General features: G+C 34.2%; 1 protein-coding gene and 1 pseudogene across 3 annotated transcripts in view; both read left to right on the top strand.

Annotated features, from left to right (window-relative positions):
* Umad1 (UBAP1-MVB12-associated (UMA) domain containing 1) overlaps nt 1-19,645 on the top strand; it is a 237,611-nt gene that overhangs the window by 39,734 nt on the left and 178,232 nt on the right. Inside the window, exon 3 of one of the 2 annotated variants that reach the window (XM_087204453.1) lies at nt 14,918-14,965. The exons of the other annotated variant lie outside the window; for it this stretch is intronic. Coding sequence (XP_087060579.1) covers nt 14,918-14,965 — 48 coding nt within the window. The remainder of the gene's footprint in view (nt 1-14,917; nt 14,966-19,645) is intronic. 2 annotated transcript variants of the gene reach the window in all.
* Nucleotides 1-19,645, top strand: part of LOC147829657 (RNA demethylase ALKBH5 pseudogene) — a 90,221-nt pseudogene that overhangs the window by 22,247 nt on the left and 48,329 nt on the right. The window lies entirely within an intron of this gene.

Genomic DNA, 19,645 nt, shown 5'->3' with positions numbered 1-19,645 from the left:
GAGATGGATCATTGACTTTTATATGAAGCTCTTAAAAACTCTGCAGTATGTACTGTGTTTTCATGTGTTTCCAATAAACTGTTACTGGTATAATTTGTTTTCTGCTTAAGCTCAAAGGAGACTCACTATTTTAGAGTCAACATTGAAACATTGACTGCCGGGGATTTAGCTCAGTGGTTCTGACGCCTGCTTTGCAAGCGCAAGGACCTGAGTTCGATCCCCGGTACCAAAAAAAAAAAAAAACCAACAAAAAAAATTGACTATTAGGTACATTTGAAAAACAATCATGATCTATTTCTTAAGTATTGTAAATTGAGAAGTATAATTTGTAAAACTACATGGAATCTGATTAGATGTGTTTTAGCTTAAAATGGTAATTTTTAAAAAACCATTTTATTTTATTTATTTATTTTTAGTACTGGGGATCGAACTTGGGTCCTTGCGCTTGCGCAGCAGGCGGTGAAACCACTGAGCTAAATCCCTGGCCTGATAATTTTTTTCTTTTTTTTGAATAAATACTTGTTAGAAAACCAAGCTTTGTGACTGGAACTGGTCATGATACCTGATTTGGAAATAGAATAAGCTGGTGTTTGAATTTGCTAAAAATAAAATGGAAATTCAGATTTCATGTGATCATGGGGAAGAATATTTCTCTCTAGCTATTAACTGGTGTCAACTGTCTGAAATTTGTAGCTGTCCCTCATGCAGAACAAATGAATCATAAGCTGAAGCTAAAGAAAGCACTCTGTAAGGATTTTCTGCCCCTAGCGTTGCTCAGAGTCTGCTGAGAATAGTGGACATTGATCCTTGCCAGTAGGTTTATCCTTATTAACTTCATGGGTAGGACCCTATTAGACTGGACTCCAACGTAGGCACTTTCTTCCCACATTTTGAAAAGTCTGCTTTTCAGACATTGCATCTGAAACCTGTTAAGAACATCGGAAGACTAATTATGGACTTACTGATTTTTCCTGGGCATTTGGCTGGGTAGAGTGAAACCAGCTATGGCTTAACCAGCTATGACTACTCAAGCTAGTAAGTACCCTGTTTTTGCTCTGAGATCTACAGAAGTTAGATCATTTTAGCACACATTTCATCTGGGTCAGTGGAAGTGGTATTGTGGTGTGTCAGGTAGTTTACAGTGAGAGTAAATCAGATTACTTCCCTCTTCTTTGTGTTTTAAAAATTATTATATTTTCTCCTTTAAAAGTTTTGGCAAGCGCTGAGTGATGGAACACCCCTGAAATCCCAGAATTTGGGAGGCTGAGGCAGGAGGCTTGCCACTTGTTCAAGGCCAGCCTGAGCTGCATAGTGAGTTCAAGGCCAGCATAGTGAACTGCATAGTGAGGCCCTGTCTCAAACAAACAGTCTTGGCAAGCATACCTGATTTTAGTGAACTATGTACCTTGACCCTTAGATACACTGATGGAGAAAGTAATGTCTAAAAGTACATATTATGTAGTGTTTTTTTGACAGATCCCTCATTGTCTAGTACTTCTAATGATTTTCTAAAAATACTCCTTAGTGTTTACTGTAGTAACATCAGAATCTAATCTGCCACATAAACTGCAACATTTAATTTGCTTGAAACATAACTTATGCATTGTATCTTGAAGGATTTCCTTAAAGTTATTTGCTTAAAATAGACATCTTACAGGTACCTATTGAAACTTTAAAAAATGACTAATATAAAATGTGCTTTGAAAAATTATTGTGGCTTCCTTTGCAGCAGTCTTCAAAATTTTCTCATAGAGTACCTCGAGGAGGAAGGAGCATTAGATATGTACCTGTTAGCTTCAAGGGAATGTTTTTAAGTCAGTATAATTTTAAATTCATGTGACTATTTCATTCAGTGCATGATATCTCTATGGTTTTTTGAATTCTGAAGTATCAAACAGTAAATTAACTGATAGTTTTGCTGTGTTTTTTCCTGTTATTATGTGTCTTCTTGCATGGGAGTAACTGTCTTTCCAGTTTAATAACTGTAAGTCAGAGTTCTTTAATTGCTTAAATGACTTATTTAATGAGAAATGAAATATTTTTGGAGAAAAATTTTGTATTTCCTCAGCTTATCTTCACAAGGGCTGTTAAAAGTTCTTTTCTTTGAAGAAGTTCCCAAATTAGATCCCTTTTCAAACTAACTCTGCTTGTTTGATTGCTAGAGTGTATGATTCTGCCTTTAATTACAAATAGAAAATTTCTGCACTTAGTTGTTATCTAGACATAATGTTATCTGAATCTTTTTGTTGCTGAATTCTGACCAAATTCTCAGTAACATGCCACTAGGTGAAGCAGCACATGCCTGTAATCCCAGCTACTTCGGAGGCGCAGGCAGAAGGATAGCAAATTTGAGTCCAGTCTTGGCAACTTAGTGAGATGGTCTTAAAATTAAAAAGGGATGGGGTGGGGTGGGATAGCTCAGTGGATTGCTTGCCCAGCATGCCTGAGGTCCCGAATTCAATGTCCAGTATGGCGAAAATGAAAAAAACCCATAAAAGCAAAAACCAGAAACAATCAATAACATTAGCAATGAACTGCTTAAAAGAGAAGTAATTTTTCCACTACTCAAAATAAATTTTATTTTTTTGCATATGGACATTATGAGAATATGATGAAAAATCCACATGCATGGTTGTGTCCAATATTTTGCTTACAATATTTTGGGGGTTCACAGAATCCCTGTAAACCATTACTGGATTTCACATAAATTAATAATTTATTCAATATTTTTAGTAAGTGCCTATTCAAATACTTAGAAAGTGTCCATGAGTTAGATACTATGCTGACAGGCACTGAGATTATACAGATATTTCTGTTTCTGATGTGATTTGTTGTGAATTGTTTTGTGCTTCATCAGTTTTTCTTTTTCTCTCTCTTTTTTTTTTTTTCCGGTACCAGGGATTGAACTCAGGAGCTTGTGCTTGGGAGGCAGGCACGGTGCCATTGAGCTAAATCCCCACCCTCCCTTTTTTTCCCCTCATCAGTTTTTAAAAATGAAAACAAGGATAAATTTACTTCTGAGAAGATTATGAAAAATAACAATTTGCATTTTTTTGGTTTGTTTTTGTTTTTGATACTGGGGATTGAACTCGGGACCCTGAGCTTGCTAGGCTGGCAGTGGAACCACTGAGCTAAATCCCCGGCCCAAGGAGCTTTCTGAAGAGTAGAGAGAGCTAAGGAGGAGGGGATTGGGAAAAAAGAAGCAGCAAGATATATCATGTAGAGGTACAAATTTCCTATGATGAATATTATTATGTATATCTAAAATGTACCAGTAAATGTTTTACTTCAAAAAACATTTGAGTCTCAAGAATTTAATATCCTTAGTTCCTTAGAGTTTTACAAGAATTTATGCGTTGGAAGTACAGTTTTGTTTAGTTTTTACTTACATTAAAATAGGAAAATCATTAAACTGTTTAAAAATAGTGGCACCAGACTGAACTAAAGAGGAGCACTGGAAAGCTTTACTTCAGAAACTCTGCTGGAGACTTGACTCTCTGGGGTAGTCTGTGGATGTGACACTCCAGTCTGTAAGGTCCTGTTGGAGATGGATTCCATTCTAAGTTTAGGACCAGAAAAACCTGCTTCCTTCCTCCAGGCTCATCACATGTAGCTCCAACACTCTATTAAGAGTTCAGATATATTTTTCAGTTCTACATTTGTTGGGGAAACACAACTTTAAGGCTCTGTAGTCTTAGTGCTTTGAGCTCTAGTTTGTAAATTCGTATCAGTGGAAATAAGTTTTTTGTTCATTCACAAATTATACCCATCAAACTACATTTAAGAGTCCTGAAGTAATGTGAAAGTGACCATATTTAAGCCATTCAAATACTTAAAGGCATTCATTTAACTAAGTAACTATTTTCTTGGAGAGTATTTTGTTTGGGTTCCTCTAATAAAGTGCCACAAATTGGGAACACGTAAATATTTTGGTTGTGTATCAGGCACTTAATAAACATGTTCAGTATTCTCTCAGAGAACACTGTGTGAGGTAGACTGGAATCTATTGTATCTATTTAATTTGTATGTACAGTACTTATTTTTTTGTATATCCTTTTATTGGTACATTTTAGGTGTACAATGTAATGACATTCATCATTGGAGATATGCACCTTTACATACTCTCTTGGTTCTTATTTTTCCCCCTTCCCTGCCCTCCCTTCAACTCCTCCATCCCTCCCTATTTACAAAGACTTTCTTTCCTTTTTTTCATTTTCTCATATTAATTCCATTCTCTTCTTTCCTTTCCCCTACCCCTTGCACTTCCCCTTTGCCCCTTTTCTTCCTATTTCACATTATCTATTATACCTTTTAGTCCTTATTTACACTTTCAGTTTCTCACACTAGAAAAACTATTCTGTATTTACACATGTGTGTCCTATTTATTTCACTTAAGAGTATCACCTGAATGTGCATCCATTTAGCTATGAATGGCTCTAATTTCTCATTTTTGATGGCTGTGTAGTACTCCATTTTATTTTTTAAAACCCCACATTTTCTTTATCCAGTCTCCAGTTGATGGGCATTTGGGCTGTTTGCAAGTTTTAGCTATCACAAACTGTGCTGCTATGAACGTGGGTACACATATATCACTGTGGTATGATTCTTTTAATTCTTTGGGGAAGATACCCAGCAGGGGAATAGCTGGGTCAAATGGGACTTCCAATCCTAGTTCTTTGAAGTATCTCCATACTGATTTCCACAGTGCTTGCACCAGCCTACACTCCCACCATCAGTGGAGCAGGGTTCCTCTTTCCCCACAGCCACCCCAGCATTTGTTATTGGTTGATTTCATGAGAGCAGCCATTGTTTGTGGAGTGAGGTGGAATCTCAGCATTGTTTTCATTTGCATCTCTGGAATGACCAGCAATGGTGAAGATTTTTTCATATGTTTATTTGCCATTTCTACTTCTTTGGCTGAGAAATGTCTGTTCATTTCAGATGCCCATTTTTGGATTGGGTCTTTAAATTTGGGAGGTCTGATTTTTTTAAGTTCTTTATAGATTCGAGATAGTAGACCTTTGTCTGAGAAAGAGCAGGTGAAGATTTTTTCCCACATTGTGGGTTGTCTCTTCACACTGCTGGTGGTTTCTTTTGTTGTGCAGAAGCTTTTTAATAAGAGATCCCACTTGTTGATTGTTTGTGCTAGTTCACAGGCAACTAAGTTTTTGTTCATAAAGTCTTTTTCTACCCTAGTGTCTTCAAGAGTTCTACCTAACCTCTGTTCCAGCCAATTCAGCATTTCTGTTTTAATGTACAGTACTTATGTATATAGAATTTTAGAGGAATGAACGATTAGTTTCCTCAACTGTGCGGCTTAGGCCTTTGAAAACTTACATAAAGATGAATTTGTGGCTGGAGTAACTTAAAATTTTAAAGAGTCTTATGTATCTAAATGTATCTGCAACAGTTTTTCATTTAGTGGAACAGTAATGCATGCTAAAGACAAACTACATGAAATTTTATGCATCTTAAATTGGTGAGACTGGAAGTGGACTGCTCCATTTACCATCCCTTGTTTGCTAGAGACTTTCCCAGATATTTCTCACACATACTTATAAATTTCTGCTACTTTGTTGAGGATGAAATATTTATGAAATAGTATTTTCTGACCCTCCTCTCCATTTAGATGCTCTTCTTTTTTTAATAGTGCTAGGAGTAGAACCCAGGACTTGTGCATGCCAAGCAAGTGCTTTCCTATTGAGCTGTACCCTCAACTCCTTTCTGATTCAGAATTGACCTTGTCTTCTCTCTTGTAGGTCCTGCTTGGCTACGGTCTTAGAGATGTGTGACTAGAAGGCTGATCAGGATAATTAATGGAACAACATAGGTTTGTACCTGTGCTTCCTCCCTGATCATCAGCCTTTCACTGTGTCCAGGCTTCTGCAGTTGTAGGCCTCCCATGGTTATTTCACAGCAAGCCTTCCTCCCCATGTCATGGCCCACCTGCTATCTGAGGCTACTTTGGTGTGTTTACTCTCTTTCACCCCCCTTATCTTTCGTAATATTTCATAGTAACAATTTCTACTATTTTCTTGCCATCAACTATACTTCAGTTTTCTATTGTGAAGAGCAGAACAGAAATTCATATTGAAATGCAGACAGAAAAGGTAGTCAGAAATATGTTCACATATAGTTTAATTTTATATGAAATCTCAAGGTAGAGAATTGATGACTATATAAATATCTAATCATCTCCCATTTCCATTATTTTTGTAATTGAAAGCAAAATTTTATAGAATAAATTATTCATTACTTAGCTTTAAAATGTAGCATTAGATAATGTCAGTACAGTAATAGGCTAATTTGTATTTTAAAACTCTTTATTAACTAGCCTTTTTGAATGTATAATTGTTAATTTTTTTTTTGTTTTGGTACCAGGGATCGAACTCGGGCCCTTGTGCTTGAGAGGCAGGCAGCAGAACCACTGAGCTAAATCCCTGGCCCTGTTGATATTATTTTTTGAAGCCTGCAGCTTGTATACTTAGAACAGCTTTATTGTTAAATATTTTATTAGATCATATTTTTTAAATTGGTATTTTAAGGAATTGACTAGAATATAAACGGAGAATTCTAGTCTGGGATGCTAGAAATCTGGGTTTCATACTCAAATAGCTTTTGTATAGAATTCAGGTATTCTTTATAGGTACCTAAATACTTAAAATAGCTATTATCATTTAAATTTTACTCCTATTTTTTCTGATGCTTAACATTTTTTCATTTCTAAATGAACAGCCCTAAAGGATAAAACTAGAAGGCAAATATGTATTAATATATTATAAATACTTTTATATAAACTAAGAGTGATTTTTCTTTAAATTGAATTTTATTTTTCCACTAACAGTTACCATAATTTCTGAAATCTGTTCCTGTGAGTGAAGTTTGTTTATAGCCAGGCAGGTAGATAATCAACCCTACATGAATACCCAGGTTTTCTCTTTTGTAAAAAAATGCTGAGAGCCAAGTCAACTAGTTTGTATGTTAATGGACAGTTATTCTAGTGCCCACCTGTAAAACTTCATTCTCCTAAATATAGGGGAAAACCACTGGAGTTTTTTCTTGTATCCACTTTGGTAGTCTTGGGGGAATGCAAATTTATTATGTGTTCCTTGAAGCCCTAAGAACATCCATAGCAGAATCCCAGGAGAATGCCGTCAGCCAGTCTTCTGGTTAGCACTACACTGAATTTACGGCTTGCTTTTAAAATTCTTCCTTGCCAGACTTTCACTGAATAACTCTTCATATAATTGAATACAGCTGTAATTTATTTTACTTGCCAAAAATAATTGCTGTTACCTACTGAAATAATGACTAAAATCCATTTGATGTTGCTGATTTTCTTCAGAGATTTTGAAAATTTGCTTAATTTGAGGCTTCTACAATAAAAATCATATAGTTCCTTGAATTATTGAATTTTTATGTTCTTTAAGGTTGCTGTTTAAACTGATCTTTAACCAAAGGCTAGACTAAAGAAGAAAGTATGGATCCAGTTTATTTCACTACAGAATTTTAGGCTATTAAATATGAAGTACCATTTTACTAGTACTTGAATTTTCTTTTATTAAAAAAACAAAATTTGTCCATGATATGGATCTAACATACTATGGCAAAAAATACCCTATTATTTTTGAAAACATGTTTTCTTAGCTATGTTGTATCCTGGAGAGTCTGGCTTTGGTTTTAAAATTTAAAATATAGGAACCTCCAACACCAGACTTGCTAGCAGTTTGTCCTCAGTTCAGAGCCAAGGTTTAGTCCCTTCTTTGGCCAGTAAGATGTTTTAGCTATGAAACATAGGCATATCTTAGAGCAACAGTTCTCAAGAAGAGGCTCTCATGGAATCTGTGAAATCTTCCCTGTTCCAAAAGCATATGTTTGTGAGGCTGCGTTTTCTTTAATATACTTCCACCACATAACACATGACTACAGCCTGTATGCAGAAGCAGATATAGAAGACAGCTGTCTTCTGTTACACCAGAAATTAGGGAAATTTGCAGAAATATAATGCTATTCTTTTAATTGCATTTTTTTTTGTTTTGGAAAAGTTATTTTTCATAAAAACATCATTTATGCTAACATGCAAACAAATTTTAAATGAATTAATATATTTCACATTTATGTTTCAATTTCTAATATGAAAAATATCAGTAGATTATAACTGATATAAATAAAGCCCTTGGGACACTTGAGAATTTTTGAGAGTGTGAAGAATGTTGAGATCAAGAATTAAGAATTGCTGCCTTAGAGAATTGTCTGTGCTCTCAAATGCCAGATTAATTTATAGATTGCTTTTAATTATGAAAGCTTCATCATTTAAAAAAATGATGATGTATTTTATTTGGGTAGAAATAAAATAGGCAGGGAAAATGAGGCAGATCTTGAATAGTGTCCGTTATCCGAATGAAAAAAAAACAACCTTGGATTGACACAGTATGAGGCTATAGGTACGGAAGAGGACTGATACAGACTGAATCACGGTACTCCTTGGCATCCATGAGACGCTAGTGACGTTATTTTTCTGACTTGTTATTCTGCATTGAAGGGTGTGCCTATTCTCACATCTTGTAAATCATTGATTTTTGTGTTTTGAGTTTTTGTGTTTGAGTTTTGTGCAATAGTGGGATCTCAACCTAAGCCTCTTACTGTACTGCACAAAATAAGGCGGTATATGAACTTCCAAGATAACGGTATGAAGTTTGTGTAACTGGTGCCCTGCTATTTAGTTTTTGTCATTATTAAGATTGTATTTTGAAAAAATAACTGAATTATAAAAACTAGACTTTTAATGGTTTTGATAAAAAATAACCACCTACATTATTAGAGTGCTTGGACATTGAAAAAGTAATTTTGTATGTCATCAGTGATGGTGTAATCATAATAATATAAACAGGTTTATATATATGTAATCAAATTGGGTCTGCTATCTACAACCTTTACCCACTGTTCAAATTCAGTGTGTTATTGTCAGGGTTTAACACATATTGTATATAAACATTTGGCCATAAGTACTATACTTATCTAATCCAGTATTTGATAATCACACAGTTATTTCCATTATTAGTGCATATAATTAAACATGAAATTGCTGAACTTATAAAACTAGATTTTTAGGGCAGTGAAACTACTCATGATACTAAAACTGTGTCATTATAAATTTCTTCAAACTCAGAGTGTACAACACCAAGTATGAACCTTTTGTGAAATATAAACTTTGGGTTATAGTGATGTGTCAGTGTAGAGTCATCAGTTGTAACAAATGGGGCACTGTAGTAGAGGATGTTGATGATGGGGAAGGTTATGTACATGGAGTGGCAGGTATAATGTACCTTCTGCTCAGTTTTGCTATGAAGCCTTTGTTGTTATTTTTGCATGGGGGGGGTAAAAAACAATGAAATCACTGTCCTCTAGAATAAACTTTCAAAGTCACCATTTAAAGTTATCGAGCCAGGGTGCTACAAAGAAAATAGGTAACAGTCTTAGTTTTCTGCTGCTATAACAGAATGTGTAAGACTGAGTAAGTTAGAAAGAAATAATTTGTTCTAGAGGCAGGCAAGTCCAAGGTTAGGAGGCTACATTTGGTGAGAATCTTCTTTGGCAGAAGGTGGAGGGCAAGAGAACTGAAGAGGAAGAGAGGGCCAACTGGCTTTTAAGACAAACCCATAATAACCCACTCCCACAGTAAAGACATTAGTCCAGTCTTGGGGCCAGAGCCCTAACAGTCACATCTTCATAGGCCTCATGCTCTAACACTGTTGCATTGAGGAGTAAATTTCCAGCATATGAACTTTGGGTGACATATTCAAACTAGAGCCATTAGCCTGTGTAGTATTTGTGTTTTGACTGATTTGGGGAAGAGAAAGAGTAAAAATGAGTACAGATATATATGTGAAATCCATGTTGAATCCAAACAAAATGGATAACCACCTTTTGAGGGATTTTTTTTTTAAAGTCTAGCACATTAGTTTTTGGGGCAGGGTTTAGGAAAGTCTAGAAGAGATAGATGCAGTGAGGCTGAGCATGTTTTCAACACAGTCGAGGTTTGCTAGCTAGAGTATGTATGTGTAGAGAAGAGAGGGACATGTTAAGGAAATACCAGCAGAACATGGGAACCATTCTAGGTTCAATGATTATGAAAAATAAAACTGTATTGCAGTGCTAACAATATATGTAATATATGTGTAACAGTCTATGTAATATAAAATATTTTTTATATTTTTAAGGCAGTTCCTAAAGGTTCATGTGAAAATGTTAGGTATCATTTTTTAGATTCGGGGAAAATGAGGTTCACAAAGCTTAAGTAATCTATCCAAGACACGTACTGGGAGCCAATAATGATAATAATGATGATTACTAATATTAACTTATTTATACACCAGTGTTAAAAACTTAGTACTGTATTTCCAGTTCATAAATGGGGGAACTAAGTGTCCAACGAAGGTTGCACAGTTAATAAGCGACAGAGCTGGAATTTTAAGGTAGTTTGCCTATTTGTGTTCTTAACCAGTAGGTCTCCATCCTATCTGTTGGTTTTTGTATTTTTAGATAGGCCACCTTGACTTGCTTTGGTTTTTTTTATTTATTCGATTGCTCATAAAAATCAAGTATATTTTATTTTAGAATTAAATCATTATACTACAGAAATAAAAATAAACTTACTTCAAAATATTCATTGGGCAATAAAAAAATTTTAAAAACATACTATCCTTATTGAATTCATTTTTGGCCCCATATTTTATTTTAATTTTTTAAAACTTTTATTAGTACATGTTTGCAGTAGATAATGATTATATCCACTGTAAGGGGTTGGTACATGCAGAGAACACATTTCAATTCTCTTCTTCCCCCCACTCCCCTTTTATTTTTCCAACATCAGATATATTTATTTTATCAGACCATATAAAGTTAATTATATATACATATTGAAAAACAGACTAATGGGCCAAAGAACATATAAAACATGTAAGACAATTGTACTAAGTCAGGGTACACTTTTATATACATTGTCCTCACTGGATTACAATATCTTTTTTTTCTTTCTCTTTTCTCTTATAATCTTTTATTTCACTATTGTATATATAGTTCATTCTATATATATATGTATATATTGAGGTTTTATGTAAGAGAAACCGTGCAATATTTAAGTTTGTGTGTCTTTGTTACTTCAGTTAACATAGTCTCAAAGTGCATCTATTTTCCTACAAACGACTCAAATTTATTCTTTATGGCAGAGCAATAGACTGTTGTGTATAAATACATTTTTGATCCATTTGTTGGTAGACAAAATAGACTGTTCCAAGATTTAGCTATTATGAATTGTGCTGCTATATATAAACATAGATATGCATGTATCACTATAACATGATGTCTTGAACTCTTTTGGGAAGATATCTAGAAGAGGAATAGCTGGGTCAAATGGAATTTCTACTTGTAGTTTTTTTGAAGAATCTTCATACTGATTTCCATAGTAGTTGTATCAGTTTACACTCCCACTAACAAGGGAGAAGTGTTCCTTTCTCTCCACAGCCTTGCTAGCATTTGTTATTGATTGATTTCTTCGTGGTGGCCATTCTTTTTGGAGTGAGATGGAAGTTCAATGTTATTTTAATTTGCATTTCTTGAATGAGCAGTAATGTTGAAAATTTTTTCATGTATTTATTGGCTATTTGTATTCCTTCATTTGAGAAGTGTCTGTTCATTTCATATGCCCATTTTTAAATTGGGTCTTTAAATTTGGGGAGGGTGTAAGTTTTTTTAGTTCATTATATGTTCTAGTTATTGGTCTTTTGTCTGAGGAGTAGCTGGCACATTTTTTTTTTCTACATTGCAACCTCCTTTCCCAAAATAATGAAGGTGGTTGGATCTTGGGGCTGTGGCAAAGGATTAGTTAGCCACGCCCAAAATACCTCACTGAAAAGCAACTAAAGAGATCTCTACACCGGCAACAAAGTCTTTAGACTCTTGCTTTGGTTTAAAAATAGAATCTGATGTAGTACAAACATTTACAGTGATGATTAATACCCTAAAGTGGCCCTAGGAGATGACAGTGAATCTTTCTGCCAGGCTTAATTCTTGGCTTCTTCTAAATTTTGAAAGCAAACCATTTTCAGGCAGTTCCCAGAAGCAGTAAAATCAATATGTCAGGGCATTAATTAATATATTGAGCTGTTTTCTGATTAGAAATACATGACAGTTGCATTAGCATTCTTGGATTAGTAGAATTGCTGTTTGTGTATATATTTGAGAAGTTGGAATAAAGAGGCAAAAATCAGTTTCTTTAATTGTGTGAATACTGATCTGAACAACAAATATTATATCTGCACTAATAGCTCCTTGTTCTGCCTGCAGTAATGTTATTACCCAATTATAACTTAGAAGACTTGAGCAAATACCCTTATGAGTATCAAGTTAAATTTATAACTGTAGTCCTTTTTACTTGCCTTGAATAACTCCCTTCAAAGCTAGAGCCTGTGTTTAGTTTCTAGTGCCATCATCCACGTTACCTTGGGTAAATCCTTTAAACATGGTAACGTATGTTCCATTTGGCAGTGGGAATGCCATATGCTCTCAGATTGCCTCAGTGTGATTTTGTAAAAGTGAAGTTGATTTTAAAATGTGAATATGTAATGTGATTCCATCACTTACTAAGTAGGATACATTGTATGTTTCATAAATCTAACAATGAAAGAAGAAACTATATTTTGGGGAGAAAAAGAGGCCTCTTTAGTTTTCTGTGATCCAGAAACCAGTTTAATTTTGCCTTTAAGCTATTCTTAGTGTTAATATCGAATGCTTTTTAAAAATCAGCCAAGATATCCTTGGGCATTTGAATTCCTTTTCTTTTCAGAAATGTCATTAACTTGAAATATAAAGATGCTTTCTAAGGAAACTGGTTTGCCTAGCCAGATCTTTTAATGTAGTTATTTTGCAATGTGAGCTGTAAAACCCAAACATTGAGGCTGCTTTCCACAATGCCTTGTTGCCCAGACAGTGATGTCATGTTTTAAGCATGTTTAGTTTGCAAAGGTCCTGCTTTTGATCCTTTAGTTGTCACTTTTTTAATGCAGCTTCTGCTGAATTACAAAGGTGCTGAAAGTAATTTGCTTCATTAAGGTCTGTTGCTGACACTGTTGTATTTCATTAGTCATTCTTCTCCTAGCCTCCTTCATTAAGACTTCATTCAAATTTGGATCATGGTTCTACTGAGACATCCATGCCATTATCATCTAAATAGCAATTACATATTCAAAACAACAGCTTCTCCTTAACTGTCTGTAACTTAACATTATACATAGATTTAAGTAGGAATTAAGAATAAAATGAATCTTTTCTTTGTGATTTACAGCCTTCCTTTTCACCCTTGATTTACTGGTTAATGTTGAATAAGGTATTTGTAGACGCAGTATGACAAAATTATTGATTGCTCAGCTTTAGTTATTTATATATATAAAACTGGATACATATATATATTATAAATTGTTTTTGTATTAGTTACTCAAGTGACCCTAATTCAGCCACCTATATATTTATTAGACACCATTACATCCTCAGGTTTAACATTTTATTAAGAAATTTATAGGATCTTTTACCAAAGCAGTAGTGCTTTATAATTCAAATGTGAATTTATAATTCACATTTAAAGGAAAATTGTTTTTCTTTCCTTTTTTTGGTGGTGGTACTGGGGATTGAACACAAGGCCTTTGTATTGAACTATGTCCCTAGTCCTTTTTAAATTTTTATTTCTATTTTAAGACAGGGTCTTGCTAAGTTGTTGAATTTCCCAGTCTGAGCTGGAATTTGAGATACTCCAGCTTCAGCCTCCCAGAGAAATAGAATTATAGGCATGTGCCACAGTGATTGGCTTAAAGGAAACTTTCTGAAATGCATAAATATATTTTTCCTTTGTATGGCAGATCTCACAAAATAGAAGTAAATTCTATTAAAATGGTAGCATACTTTTCTGTACCTTACAGTGTTTCAGACATCATAAAATTATATTTTATAATGAGTAAATATTAAATTGATTTGACCAAAATGAATAACTATGATTGCTCGAGACAGAGGGTTTTTACAGTGGTCATAGAGATTAAGTTTAAAGGAAGCCTTTTACATGGTTTAAAGGAAAGTTATTACAGCATTGCAGATACATGTATGTACATACAAGTGTAGATAGTTATGTTGGGTGGATTACTTTTGATCGTAGGCAGAAGTGTAGGGAGGGAAGCAGGAGAAAGGAAAGGTAGAGGAAGAGAGAAGGGGAGGAGAGAAAGATTAACAACGGAGAGTAGAATCTTAACCTTTAAACATACTATTCAATACCCAGTCTTTTGGTGCCTTGCATAGTAATTTCTTATTTATTTTGTAAATTCCTGCATGATTAAGGAATTGTTTCATAAAGAATTTTAATTCATAACCATTTGAAATGAACTCTCTTTTTTCTGCTTCTATCTGTATTCACAAATATTTTGGAATTATATTTGTATAAATATATAATACATGGGTTAACTTCCAAGATGAATTTAAGTGAGATTATTGATCCTCATTAACTATCCTCAGGAGAGTCACCCTTTGTTTTCGCTCATCTCTTAAGAAGATGAGCTCTGTGTATAAGCTGGAGAGGCTGAATATTGGTGTTCTTTTTAGGCAGTGGTAACTGAGGAGTGCAGGATGCTGTTAAAAAAAAAAAAAAGCAGAAGATACTATTTGGAGGGGCAGTGAACCACTGTGAGACTTGGAAGAAAGTCAGGGACTGAACCTATTAGAGTGGGCGAGGCTGTGGGATGAGTAGGGTTTGCCCAGAAGTTTTTCCTAAACAAGAGTCTATTTGCTGTGTCCCTGTATTATATTTTGCAATGTTTTGTGACTGCCAGAGGTAATATTCTTTTCTTCTCTTTTTTTTGGTTCCGGGGATCAAACTCAGGACCTTGTGCTTGTGAGGCAGGCGCTAAGCTAAATCCTCGGCCCAGAGGTAACATTCTTCAAACAACATATCTTACTGGGTATTAATTTTAGTTCTTATGCATATACCAATTTTTAAAATAGCCTTTTAAAAGAATTTTTTAATAGACAATTTTCAAAATGACAGTATATTGAACACTTGTGTACCCATTCGGTTAAAGAAATAGAATTTATTGTTCATCTTGAAGCTCCCCAGTCTCATTCCATATTACCCCCGTCTTGGGTAAATTCCACTTGCTAAATTCTGTTTTTTATTCTCTTTTTATATAGTTTCAGTGTATTTGTTTATCTCTATAGTTTGTATATTTTAGAACCGTATATAAATAGAATTGCAATGTATACAATGTTCTTCAGCAGTTTACTTCTTTGGCTCATTAGCTATCTGGAATTCATCTATTACTGCATGTACCTTCAGTTCTTTCATTTTTGAGATTCTGTTGATGAATATACCACATCTTATAAAAATGTTCTGACAATGAACATTTGCCATTTTGTTTTACTATTAAAAGTGTTTTAAACATTCTGAGGCAAAAAATGAACCTTGATTTAATTTTCACACTTTATATAAAAATTACTCAAAATGGACCATGGTTTTAAATATGAAACTATATAGTTCTTAGGCAAAATAACTTTTTGAAAATCTGGGGTTAGACAAAAAATTCTTAGACTTGATATAAAAAAATCTAATGCAGAGGAAAAGCAATACATTTGTCTTTATCAAATTAAAAACCATTTAGTTTGGGGCTGGGGATTTAGCTCAGTGGTGCCACTGCCTGCCTCACAAGTGCAAGGTCCTGAGTTTGATCCCTGGTACGAAAAAAAAAAAAAATCCAAAACATTTAGTTTGTGAGTGACCTAAATGGATAAAAGAACAAGATAAAGTGGGAAGTAATATTTGCAGTACACATGCCTATGAAAGAACTAGTACCTAAAATAGTTACAGAACTCTCAAAACTGAACAGTTAAAATTAGAAATGAGCAAAAGACATTGATACATTTCACTGAAGAGGATCTGTAAATAGTGAACAAGCATGTAAAAATTGTTCAATGTCATTAGCCACTAGGAAAATGCAAATTAAAACTTTGATAATGTACCTCTGCACCAGTATCGGAATAGCTCAACACAACCCAAACAACAACAACAACAACAATAACAGAAAACAGCGATAATACCAAATACTGTCAAGGATGAAGAAAAACTGGATCATTTAATTTTGGCAGATGGTATATTAATGTTGGTATTGTACAATCACTCTGGAAAGAGTTTTTCAGTTTCTTAAAAACCTGAGCACAGGGTCAGGGATTTAGCTCAGTGGTTCTGCCGCCTGCCTCGCAAACACGAGGATCCAAGTTCAATCCCTGGTACCAAAAAAAAAAGTCAAAAAGCCTGAGCATGTAGTTAACATATGACTCAGCAATTGTACTCTTGGGCATTTATCCCAGAAAAACTGAAGATATATATTCACACAAACACTTGAACATAAGTACTTGTAGCAGGTATATTCATAGTAGTCCCAAAGCACACAAAGCCTAAGTATCCTTCAGCAGGTAAATGGTTAAATCATTGTGTTACACCTTCACCATGGGATAAGAGTCAGCAGTAAAAAGCAGCAAATTAATGATTCACACAACAACCTGGATATATCTCCGGAGAATTATGCAGAGTGACAAATGCCAGTTCCTAAAGGTAACACATGGTATAACTCCATTATTATAACATTCCTGAAATGACAACATTCTGTGGAGAAAATGGTGAACAGATTAGTGGTTGCCAGTGGTTACAGATGGCGTGGGGGTGAGAGGATTGTGAACATGGCTGAAAAGGGCGGCACAAGGAATTCTGTTGGTGGAAATGTTCTGTGTCTGGACTGTAACAGTGTCAATATCCTGGTTGCAGTGTTGTACTAAAGAATTGTAAGTTGTGTGAAACTGCATAAAGGGTATGGTGGGATCTTTCTGTGTCACTTTCTACCTGCACACGAATCTGTGATTATATGAAAATAAAAAGCTCAATTACAATAAACCAAAAATGCTATTATGAACATTCTTGTACATTTTTCATGGTGCACACATGTGGGTTGTCCTCCAGATTTTGATTCTAGAAGGAATTACAGGCCTGTCTGTGTTAACTTTAATAAATAATAACAATGTTTTTCTAAGTCGGATATAAGCATTCTGGTGGCTAGGCTGTAGCTCGGTGGTAGAGCATTTGCCAGGCCCTGGATCTGATCTCCAGTGCCTGTGCATGTACACACACCACACAGTTGCATCTTCTCTCTCTCTTTTTTTTTTGGCTGCATCTTCTCTTTACTGCCAGCATCGGCGCATATAGTTGATTTTTAAAAACTACTTAAAAAATTTTAAAGTGTAATCAATTTTGTTTCTTTCTAATCCTAGTGGATTGTATTTTAATTTTTGACATTGCATTATCTAGGACTTTTAATATTTTGAATAGAAATATCAAAGCAGGCATCTTTCCCCCATTTTTGGTAGTAGAGAAACTGCTTATAATGTTTGCAATAGTATCTGCTTATAATGTTGGCTTACTTGTTTATTTAGCAACTAAATACAGTATATCTTGTTTATGTGGTTACTCCTGATTTGCTAATGATTTTTTAAAATATAAATAAGCAAGTATTATTAAATGCCCTTTTTAAAGCCCTCTTGATCAAATATTTCCTTTAATCTGTTAATGTTGTGAACAGATAGCTTCCTTAATGTTTAAACAGCCTTGTTTAAACTTATGTTTACTTCCCGAAGTAAACTTAAAATGTATTTTATTTTTAGTACTTAAAAATTACTGGATTCTTTAGTATATATTAGTTTTCAGATCTTTACATGAGTATATGTGTATGCTTTATGAGTATAGTTTTAAATCTCCTTTCTTGTGCTATCCTTGAAAAATTTGGCTCAAGGTTATATTAGATCCATTAACTGAAATGGAAAGTGTTTTTTGTTTTCTAAACACTTTGTTGGGAAAACTTGAATAAGTTTAATTTTAGCATTTACTTGTAAAAACTCTCTGGTCTGGTATATCTTTAGTGGGTACCTCTTTCTATGCTGTGTGAACTAATAATTATAGAATAGCTTATTGAGTCAACTTAGTAAGTTGTGTTTTCCTAGGAGATTCCTCATTAAAAAGAAAAAGGCAGAGAGATTCATCTAATGTATTACTTCAATGAATCAACATAGAAAATGGAAAAAATTTCAGCGACAAAAGTTAAAAATTTCTGAGTGGAATCACTAGCAGGATTTGTAGAATGGAATGTGTTTAACTTGAGACTTTAATAGTTCAAGGACTCTCTGATGTAAAACTTTGTAGTTGAAGATCTCACATCTTTAGTATTTCCAGGGTTTTCTGGAATATTTAACAATTAGTGACTCTCTGAAATGTGTTGTAAGTAGTATTTTAATAAATGTGGATTCAGTAGTAGATTCAGTTTTACAAGATCCTCCATGAAAATAAGGAGTTTTAAACCAGTTTAGAAGACGTGGGATACTATAAGTGTAACTTAGATATTTTCAAAACACAGTAACATTTAATACCAAGGTTCAAATTTCTTTGGAAACTTTTATTTAAAATATGATATACTTAGTATATCTTTGAAATGAGAATTGGAAGTGTAGGATTGGCTCTTGGCCAATCGATTTTTCTTTAAATCGATTTTTCTTTAAAATCTTCTAAATACCATTGCTTCCTTTTCAGTGTCTCTTTTTTTCATTTCTTTAAGATCCCAAATTTGGGATCCCAAATTTCTCAAATAAAAGTGAATGAAAAGGAGTTTTAGCAGACCTTTATCTCTGTGACTTTGCAGACTGACCAGTGCTCTTCAACTTTTCTGTAAAGCCCTGAGAGTTGTTAGCATTCTCTGGTGATCGAATATGCTTTTGCTCCTCCAGCAGAATGGTGTCATTTCCAAGTGCCAGGCTGTTTGCTTCTAAGTGTGTGTACCTGTTCCTGTAATTGGGTGATTTAATTAAAAATATGAGTTTGTATTTCCATACAGACTTGGTTAAATGCTTTGGAAATAATCTATAAAGCTTAATTGCTAAAATAAAAAAAGGAGATGTCAATTTAGGTTAAGGGTGAAATGATTTAGATTTAAGAATCTAGAAATCTGCAGTAGACTTTTGCCAGTATCTTTGAGTTTCTTTTGCTTTAAAAAACAGTTGGAAATTGTGTACAGTGTATTTTAGGTCTGTGTAAGAAAAGGACAGAACTTTAATTAGATGTCCCTAACTGCGTATAAATACCATGGCATCAAATCTTCCCCTCATGAGAAGGTTAAAGTAAGTAACCAGAAGTTGGGAAAAAGTTGACTATTTGGGGATTGAGTACTTGTACAGAGCAATTGTTTCCTGATCACCTTGTTTGAAAATATTCAAATAATTTTTTTTATTGATAATGACAATTGTAGATCTGTTTTTACCATGTAATTGACAATTGAAACAGTGTTGTTTTTTTTTTTTAGCAGAACCTTCCTTTTTTATTTTTACAGTACATGTTTGCAGTACATAATGATTACATTCATTGTGGTGAGTTGATACATGTACATAACACATCTTCATTCTTTTTACATCCCTATTTGTCTCCCTTCTATCCATCTCTTGATTCCGTTCCATTTTTGCAAAAGATCTGTCTCCCTGTTTTCTATTATCTATCTTTTAGTTTGCTATTTATTTATACTTT

This window comes from Heterocephalus glaber, unplaced genomic scaffold (assembly GCF_053883595.1).
Source record: "Heterocephalus glaber isolate CG9 unplaced genomic scaffold, H.glaber_assembly_v1.0 deba00000546, whole genome shotgun sequence".
Taxonomy (NCBI): domain Eukaryota; kingdom Metazoa; phylum Chordata; class Mammalia; order Rodentia; family Bathyergidae; genus Heterocephalus; species Heterocephalus glaber.
Note: the sequence above shows the minus strand (reverse complement) of the source record. Positions and strands in the feature narration are given on the sequence as shown.